Source organism: Acyrthosiphon pisum, chromosome X, assembly GCF_005508785.2.
Source record: "Acyrthosiphon pisum isolate AL4f chromosome X, pea_aphid_22Mar2018_4r6ur, whole genome shotgun sequence".
Lineage (NCBI taxonomy): Eukaryota > Metazoa > Arthropoda > Insecta > Hemiptera > Aphididae > Acyrthosiphon > Acyrthosiphon pisum.
The window spans coordinates 13,035,302-13,046,192 of record NC_042493.1 but is presented as its reverse complement, the minus strand read 5'-3'; the positions used below and the strand labels follow the sequence as shown (position 1 = coordinate 13,046,192).

General features: G+C 29.7%; 1 protein-coding gene across 1 annotated transcript in view; it reads right to left on the bottom strand.

Annotated features, from left to right (window-relative positions):
• The window catches only part of LOC100164329, a 101,092-nt gene that overhangs the window by 11,611 nt on the left and 78,590 nt on the right, over window positions 1–10,891 (bottom strand). Inside the window, exons 3-5 of the mRNA XM_001943910.5 lie at window positions 4,519–4,663; window positions 3,436–3,558; window positions 1,697–1,888 (exon numbers count right to left, since the gene is read on the bottom strand). Coding sequence (XP_001943945.2) covers window positions 1,697–1,888; window positions 3,436–3,558; window positions 4,519–4,663 — 460 coding nt within the window. The remainder of the gene's footprint in view (window positions 1–1,696; window positions 1,889–3,435; window positions 3,559–4,518; window positions 4,664–10,891) is intronic.

Genomic DNA, 10,891 nt, shown 5'->3' with positions numbered 1-10,891 from the left:
TAGTTGTTGAATGATTACATTGTATGTACCAATGATAAATCAGTTAATCGTATATGTGATTTAAAGATATAAAGGCTGAGATGATTTAAAATTACAATCATAAATATTGATTTAATTTAATTTCATAATATGAAAAAAATTACTTTTAGCAGATAACGATAATCGCATAGAAATCATTACTGCTATGCAATTTGATGAGATACATCAACGTTTAAGAAAAGTCATCTTGGCAAATATCAAGAGTGGTTCTAACAAAAAGAAAGAAAAACTTTGTATAGCTATTGGAAACTCCTTAAGTGGAATGAAAAATCTAAGTATTTAAAAAATATGGTCTTTAAGTACACTTAAAAATTCTAGAAGTCAGAATTTGAATAAATGCATAATAAAAAAATAAAATAAGGGTCAAATTATTCTGAATATAACTAAATGCTAGAGTACCCAATATTCTAAAAAGATGAAACAGATATTTTTTAGCTTAGTGGGATTTTTTTAATATAAATATAATAATATATCACAAAACTATGCTTGGACTAAGGTAATGATTAGAGTTTAAATTTTTAGATGTGTTTCATATTTTTATCAGTCTTCATGAAGCAATAAATTAAATTTATTCTTTCAAATAAAATAAAATAAACGACATTTTATTTTAATGTTTCAGGCATTCCTAGTTTTTTTTGTTTTATGCATTTTTAGGGTATTTTTGTAGTATTATGGTCTTATAAGTATGTGTTTGTACTTTTCAGGGTTTTCAGGTTTTATGTTATTTTAAAACATGAGATTTATACATTTAAAGGAAATTCCTTTATTTAAATTTTAAGAAATACGTTTAAAAAAACTTTCTAACTATTTTGTCTAAAATACTGTTTAACGCTCGGAGGAATAATAGTACCATTCCCGCGAGTAAAATTCAAAAAAAATGTAACATTTAATAAGTGTTGTTGCCAATAAGTAATAACCATAAAATTACAACACTTAATTATTTTTAACTTTTACTAGTTAGTTTAGAATGTCGAGATATTTCGATACAATACGCGTAAGTTAAAACCTTATTTTTTCTTAGTGCACCCTAGAGGATATAATAACAGTTTTTTTAGGGGAAGGGGGGGAGACTCCTTAGTATCGGAATCTCAATTACTCAATTCTGTGGTGACTCGAAAAACGAATCACCTTTTAACACAGCTTGGAAATATGTAAATGTATTTATTCTCTCGCTTGATAGTTTTGTTTGAATGCGTTCGCTATCCGCTGGCTCGTGATAACGCTAATAATAATGAATTAAGAGGACGTGATACCCGCATGTGTTATCTCCGTCTTACAAGGGCGTAACATAGCAAATTTTACGCTCAGCAGAACAGAGTATTTTAAAATTGTAAATTTTTTATACATCTTAAAATACTCATAACTCGCTTTAAAATTAAAGTATACTAAAAAGTATATGAGGTTTCCTGGATAATAATTTTATCTTTAGATTTTATAAGAGGTCAATTCACTCTAATTTTTAAATTAACGGAGCTACACGTGTTCTGCTGAGCGTAAAATTTGCTATGTCATGTACTTGTAAGACGGGACAATACATGCGGGTATCACGTCCTCTTAAATGCACACATTAATTTTAAACAGTTATGTTTGAAAAATTAATTCAATCGACTAGTGGAGTGGAAAAAAAAATAAACTATTCTACGGTAAAATGACTTACTTTGAAAATTATTTGACGTGTCGTGTAACGTGCCGCTGTGCCTGGAAGGCGGGAGCGAACCGTTCGACGTCCGGTAACATATGCAGTAAACGGTCAATACGATGACACACACGCCCAGTATGGAGACTACGATGAGTGAGGAGACCACGAGTATGGTGATGTTAATTCCCAATAGCGTTAACGACGAAGCACCTGTAGAAGAAACGATAAATTCGATAAAGACTTTGCACGATTAACGGAATAATAATTATATTATATTTCAGCGTGATAATATGATAAATCATACGAGGCGTGTCGTGACATTTTAAGGTTACTGTATCGGGAACGTATTAATACAATTATTATGTTTAGCAGGACTAGCGCGCATAGGTATTCGAGGGTCTCGGCGGGCGAGTGACGGATATTATTGGACAATATTTGGTGGGCAGCCGTGCACGTTTTACCGAACAGTGCCACAAATGTATAGTGCCTTTGCCGATATTAAATATTAATAATAATATACCCAATGTTATGCTCTAGTCCAATCGATCGAGTTTTATTTTACACAAAAATGATAGGTTTATTTCAGTGGTCATCATATTAACAATAATATAGTACGTTCCAATTATATCGGTTCCTTTTGTGATAAGTGATCGTTCCACTTGTTTGAAAATTATCGTAGTAGAAAACCGTTTATATTTAGAAGATATTTAATGAAATTCGAAAAATAAGGTTTTTAATATATACAAATCAAGACTGAAAAATATGGACGGAAATACATTGTTATTTTGCATTTATATAATGTTCTGTTATGGATGTAATTTAATGACGAGTTTAAAGAGGGATTCAATTATAATTATATTGAATTGAAACCTCAAACAGCGTAAAATATGGGACTCAACTGGAATATTCAACGATCCCAATTAGGAGCGAATTTTGCAGAGGGTCTTTAATTGCAGTTGGTTTTTTTTGTACTGATGCAGTGCGTAGGTATGTCGTTTGAAACAATAATATTAAATGGAATTTTAGATAAACGAAAAAAAATAAAACAACAGGATCCGATACCAGACGATAATTGGGCGGGCCACTTTTTATGAAAGCAATCGATCTCATTCAAAAAGAAATTTCGAGAGAAGCTTGGTTTCAAAAAGTTTATCAAGATTTAACTAAAAGCATGGTGGTTTTTTTTTTCTTACATTTTTCCGACATCATTATTTTGTCGTTGTAGGTAGTGAATTATTAGCTACAACAAGGTATTATGTGTTATTTGTAATAATAATAATAATAATAATATAATACTGAGGAGATTTAAAACGAACGAAAAAAACGAAACTGTTAGCGGGAAGCCTACATAAAATATTATTAATTATTTATATCATTATAATAAAAAACTCGCTTCGTTCTGAATCCGAAAATGTGTACACGTACATTAAAATGGTTTTATAATGCTTTATCATATATTATTATTATTATTATTACTATGCATAATATGTATGTGTGTAATTAGTGTGTACGTTTATCCGTAGACTATAATATGATATGATTGTATCGTCTGTCACGACGGCAAAATATTATGCAAAATTAAAATATAATAAACGTAATGGTTTTATTGTTGTTAAAATACGTATAAAACGCCCCCTCCCCTTCAGACGCACGTGTATTTCAATATATTATATTTTGTCGTCAAGTTTAATATTACTATACCCTACATAAAAAGCTAGCCTGAATGCAAAAAATGCAAATCTAACCGTTCGCCGTACCTTGACAAGTTGGCGTCGTCGCTTCGTCCGTACCGTCGGGACAGTGGTTGATGTTGTCGCACACCAGGTCGTTGGAGATGCATTGCGACATCGTTTGACATTTGAACTCCCTGCAATTGTGGACTGGAACAACAGAAGAAAAAACACGTTTTTTTAACGTGGATTTATCGAACTTTCGGTAATGCGCATAAAAAATATTATATATTGATTTAAGCGTCCTGCAGCGTATATGTCATTAGTGCTCAGTCTGTTGTGATTTTATTATTGACCTTTATGGTTTTTATAACTTTTGATTTTTTTTTTCTAATCGGAATTCAAACTGTGGTGAAATTGTATATTTGGATGACGGAAATGGTGCATATAAACAAGCTAATATTACTCTAACCAAAATATTAGAACATTATTGTTTTGTTCACATATTGTACCTATAATAATTATTATAATATTTTATTACATTATGAAGTGAATTTCAAATAGAAGTACACACGGTGCACCAAAAAAAAATTGGTAGAAGCGTGATTTAAAACCTTGTCGAATGTACATCGAACTATGCATGGCCATTAATGATGTGAAGCTTATTATTTTATTGGATAGAGAATAATTATCTTTGAAGACGACGACGACGACGACGACGACGACGACGGTTTTCTGATGTAAGTATTATACAGTGATGGTGTGCTGGTGGTGGCTGTGTTGATGACACATTTTATTATTGCCAAGTGGGCGTATGAATTTAGTATTATATAATACACATAAAATATTATATTATACAATATACAAATAATATATATATGTGTGTGTGTGTGTGTGCTGTAGTGTGCGTGACAAATAACGCCGTGACTAAAATTCGACGAGACAGAGCTTGATATCGGTATTTTATACACTTATGTATACGACACGGAGGTTCCGGCGCGGGGGTTGGGGCGTCGAGTGGTGGACAGGAGGGAGAAGCGGAGAGTCGTGTGATGGGGATGATGGGTGGGGGGGGGGGAGTGTATGGGTGCCTGGGACTTAGAATCTCTCTCTCTCTCTTTCTCTCACTCTTACTCTCACCCTCTCTCTGTAAAAAAAAAAAATACTTACAAGGATCTTTGAAGGCGGTTATAATTAATCTAAAACCGTTGACACGCGTGCCCCACGAATCTGTCACGTACTTGAGCGTGACAAAATTCGTACGCGTAAATATCACGCCGACGGACTGTTTCGTACTGCTGCACGTGATGTCGGCCTGTGTAAAAACAAAAACAAAACAAAAAAAAACACATGAAATGAATTGATTTTTATCGGAAATAATAATAGTAATAATAATAATAATAATATAATGTGTGTTTGGGCGTGTATTTCATACAGTAATGTAATATTATTGTACACGGGAATTATTTACGGTACATATTAAAAATATAATAATGTTAGTAATTATTACGAACATATTCGTGCGATGTGTCAAATAGTTCATAATTCGTCAATGCGCAGTATAATATTATACCGCGGTTATATTATTATTGACACGCGTTACCCGCTTATACTCGAAAAAACACTTCATTGTGTATAACAATAAACATACCGTATACGACTTCCGACTAATCGAGAATCGTACACGAATTCATTGGTGTCTTTGATGTCACGTGTAAATTGATTTAGTGGAGAAAATGACGTAAGGTTTCGTAATATAATCCGGAGGAGGTTCATTTGAAACCCTAGTATACATAATGTTTGTCAGTCTGTAGTCTCTATGAAAAACTCACAAGTGATGCTTATTCCAAAATTACATTTATTGAATGTTTAGATTGGCAAAACGAAACCCAAAAATGTTATTTTAAGACGGACTATTATATTATTATTATTATTAAACGTCCTTTATTAAAAAATTGAATATTTAATTAACTTAAGTATTTATGTTTTGTTTCTTCGGTGTTTCCCACATTGTTTTAAAAATAAGTCGTTTTTATCGGTGAAAAAACAGTAATAAAAATTATTATAAGTTATGGTTTTGTGTATACAGGACGATTCCTCAATTACACGCATCCTCATTTTCCCTTTTACTAATGCATTTATTCAAATTCAGGGTTTTACATTTTACTTAATCATTCAAAATGTAAAAGAAACGTGGTCATTTGTGTAATCCACTAAAATTTGGAAATTATATTGTGGTTTAAAAATGATGAAATGTTTATTTTCTTAAATAATGTTGATGAATATAAATGGCGATTTAAACGAGTACAGTTACTGAAATATTAAACTTTATATACTAAAGATAATAATTTAATGGTATAACTGTAACATGTTTAAAGATATACGATCTTTGATGATTTCAATATTATAGTAATTAATATTAATTTTGTACAAATTTATAATTTGTTAAAATTGTCCTAGTTTAAAAATACGGCTGAATATATTTTATATTTTATGTGAAAATACTGTTCAAGATTATAACCATAAGTAGATAAAGTTTAATAACTCTGAAACTACTCGTTTGAATTTCGATTTTTTGCATCAATAATTTCAACAAAAAAACACGTGCTTTACAATGCACAATAAAATAGGTGCTTTTATTTGAATGGATAAGTTATATCACAACAGAACACTCCTTTAATCGTAAACAAATCTAAGTAATTCAAAATATGGTCTTTAAAAATACCAAAAGTTAGAATTTGAATACATAAATTATTAAAATATAAAAGATGCAGGGGTTGAGAATTCATGGCATGACTCATTCCGTATATTACGTATACGAGTGAATTTCATATTTTAACGTATATACAATTTTTTTTAACTTAAAACAAACAAATATCTTCACTTAGGTCATAAATCTTTGCTATGACCTTTGCCCTTTAACTGGCTATATTAATAATAATAATAATAATAATAATAATAATAATATAATTATTATTAATTGCCACATAGTCCAGAATGCAATGTATATTTGCGATTTGCCAGTCTAATACTTGAATACGTCTTCATAGTCATACAGTGTAGGTAATTTGTTTATATGATGACCTATTATAAATTTTATATTGATTACATTGATGACACTATTTAGTGGTCTATGTAAAAAAGATAAATTCATTAAAATATGCCAACTCACTCATGCAGTCGTTACTGTGTACACACTGCAATAGCGTAAAAAGGTTAATCTGGGAAGAATAAAATAGTCATAATAAATAATACCAAAATGGATCAACCAAGAAAAAATGTATGTTTTATATTTCTTTTTAGTAATTATTAGATACTATTCTTTGATGACGAGGTGGCTATATTATATTTTTAACTAAATGATTAATATTTTTTTCTAACGATAAAAATGTGCGTTATATAATGTTATTTTACCACGACTTGGGTCGATAAATAATTTGATCAAATTGATAATAATATAATTTATTAACAAGTATATAACAAATCTTATTTCAATAAATAATAGCGATGATAATAATATTGATATAATCAGCTGACGAAGTAAGAAGGAGATGAGAGGGCATCCCTTCACCTTCTTTCCATCATCTCGTCTACCCTATTTCTATATAATTTATACGTTTTCTGTTCGTTTTCAAATTTATACTGTCTTCAAATATAAAGTAATGCATTTTTATCGATATGCTGTGAATATTTTTAATCATAAAAATATGTACAAACCAGGAAGTATTGTGTATTTTTTACCATATTTTAACTTTTAGGCGAAATGTGAAATATTTGATTTTCGTGTATTATTCATAATAATAGAACATAAAGGTACATAGATTTTTTTAATCAGAACGATCGCTGGATAAAATAATATTGTTATGCTGTCTCTACAATATTATATTCATATTGGACGAATATAGTTTTATGATACAATTAGTCAATCAGCCACTTGGGAAATTAGTAACGCGTCATTGCACAATACTGCATACGAATCATGAAACAATAATTTTATTATTTATAACGATAAATTATTACCTATATTATAATATACATTAAACGTGGCATAAAGATACATATTATTATTATTATTATTATCTTGTTGTATGATTATTATTTATTAATATAGTTTTCTACTGCAAATTCATTACAAATGGGTTGGTGGTTTCCAAATTCTCTTGCGCGTTAAAACCACATAATTCATTTGTTTTAAACGAAAATGGAATCTGTACTCATCTAGTTTGGCGGGGTGAAGAAACCCCCTGTTAACAAACATTAATGAAAAACGCACATTGTGTGTAATTTATGCGTTTATTATTACGAAGTAATGAAGCAAACAGCGTATATTGAAATTCACCGACTACATTTAGCAATAAAACAGTTCGAAAATAGGTTTCACAATATGTCGGATAATAATAATATAAGCACCTGCACACAGCTGTAAGTATAATATGTGATGGCATAATTATACGTCTCGTACACAATTCGCATTATAATATTACTATTCTTTGCGCAGAGCATAATCAAATCAGTAGGACGTGTACCCTCCGTGTGCATCAATGCTCATTATTCACACGTAAGCTTAGTTTGACGATATGAACGAACGATATCCAATGCGAAACTGCCAAAGTTTTACGCAAATATTTATAAATCAAAAGCCTGCTACTTCTACGCGGGTGACCTGCAGAAGTTTCCGCGATATCTATAAATATATTATTATACTATTTTATGCATACTGATCGTTATCTGCGCACTGGACAAGCACGCCGTCATACGACTACCTACCTATATAATATTATTACCTATTGTGTGATAATAATTCCTAAGACGATAATAATTTGTAGTGTACGTACAACAATAGGTAGGTGCATATAATATTATAGTAATATACCAGAGGAGACTCATAAAGTGTTAACGAGGTCACCTGTCCGATTCGCGGTCGAATCGGTGCCAAGTATGCGTATTACTCGTTCACTTAGTCCAAGGTAGGGGGACACCTTGTTTACACGACCGCTTACGTGTGGTGGTGCGTAATCGAGTGATTTCCAACGAGCAATCATGAATTCCTTCCGTTTTAAACCTTCGAAATTCGTAGGTATATGTGATGAACTTGGTAAGTACACTGCAGCAATAGGTAGATATTATGCAATAATATGTTAAAATTGTAAGTGTGTAGGTATATTATATGTCTAGATGTGTTATATATTCAATATAATATAATAATTATGCAACCAATAGTGGTCGGCCTGCAAGATGTACCTCATTGCGGCCAAAAAAATATAAAAACTCAAGGCTCTAGGGTTTGATTTTTTTTTTTTTTGGGGGGGGGGGGCATAAAAATCACACAATTTTTTTTTTTATATTTTATGATAAGTAGTTGTAACATCAAAATATATTCAAATGCTTCAAAATCACCACCATAATATTATATAACCCACATGGCCACATTACCCATTAACCTCATAAATTACTTATAATTATGACAATTTTAAATATATAAATGTACCTACGTATACAAAATTACTAACTTTAGAGCATCTATCAAAATAAACTTAATTTTTATTAAACTTATAATTAGTGTTTTAGTTTTAAAAGTTATAAGTGTACAGACTATATTATACTATAATAGTACAATAGTCAAAAGTCAAAAGTCAAAAAATGAAAAATAAAAAATATGAATAACTACTAATTACTATGGAAAATCTAAATTTGGATTCTTATTGTTTACAAATCAATCAATTACTTTATCTATATCTATGAAAAACCCCGATTGATATGAATGAGAGTGAGATCGAAATGAGACGTAAAAACTATAAGTGTCCAGAATCCATATTAAAAAAATTAAAACCCCTAAAATGTTTTAGCTGTTACTACTTTGTGCATATTCAACCAGTCGTTTCTGTCGTTATGTTGAAAAGAAACTTTCCTTGGTAAAATTATTCATGGCTACAAGCATCGAAATAATAAATTACTCTGAACATGACAGTCGTCAAACATATTAAAAATAAAAAATCAAACAAATTAGAATTGTAAATAGAGAACCCGAGAGTCTCAATCGCGGAAAATCACGTATGTGATACGTATTATGATGTACTACACGAAAATAATATAAGATAACGGCAAACGAGAATTTTTAACAATTAAACAATATTGAGTAACAATACTAATATAATATTATATTATATATACTGTAATAATAAATTTGTATTTTATATTAAAATAAATTGTATAATAGGTACCTTAATATTTTTTTTTTTTTTGATTTGGGGGGCTAGTCTTAGAGCCCTCCCCCCTAAAACCATTATTGTTACATAATGACGACGATGTATAAATAAACTAAATCAAATCATATCAATGTCTTATAATTGTAATTTTTAATGTATTCGATACGGTAGTGTTTTGATTAGGATTCAGCTGGTATAACTCATAATATCCGACCATGGTGAGTGAACTCTCTGTATATTCACTCAATAATAAAAATAATACATTTTTAGTTCTTTTAATTTTCAAAAAAATGTTCAAATTTGAAATGCTTTCTTCAAAATTAAAATAGGTATCAGTAAAACATTAGTACAAAAACCCTTGGATAATAGTCTTGCATTTAAATGACTGTATAATATTCACTCTAATATTAAAAACAATAGAGTTGAATGGACTATGTTAAACGTAGGTAGGTTTTATTTTAAACCTATACAATTTGCTGCTGTACGTTTTATTACGGAGACAACACTTAACGTTTACTCAAGTCAAAATAACGTTCAAATTTAACAAACTACTGATTTGTGCAAACTATTTAGTATTATAGATATAGATAATTGCGTGTCTAATCAACTAACTAAACTTCAACAAGCTTAAGAAACTAATGGACACGCAAAATACTAGGTTCACCAAAGTCAACACAATATTTAACTACTGTTATACATATCATAAGTAATAGCATTTATGTATTATATTTAAAGAGTTGGTTTTAGTTGGCATATCTAAAATGTTTTATTAAACATACGTTTAAACAGATTTATACTGAAAAATATTGCATTCCATTCAAACGTGAATTTTTGAATAATAATATAAACGTGTATAATATGATTTATGAATTCTATTCACCAAATTGCGTTCTCAAAATATTTTGGTTATTACTTATTATATTATTTACTATGTACCGTTTGATCAGAATAATATAATTTTTTTACATTTGATTATTAAACAATAAGCAAATAAATATTTTATCCAACCAAACTTCAGCTGATCAAAATTGCTCAAATACGTATTTAAAAATACGTATTATATTATACGTATTATATTATATTATACAAATACGTACTCAAATATGTATTTCGATGAAACCCAAAACGCAGTTCTTTTAATTGATTTTAAAATTTTTTGAAGTTGATTAAATTAATACGACTGCAGTATTTAAAAAGTTATAAATTTTGAAATACAATTGTTTATAAAACAATTATTTAATATAACAGTCGTTCTATAGTCCGTGGAATTTGGGAAATGCCGAATATTAATTTTGAAATTCACTTGCAGCCCGTCCACATTTATTTTTTCTTTATCA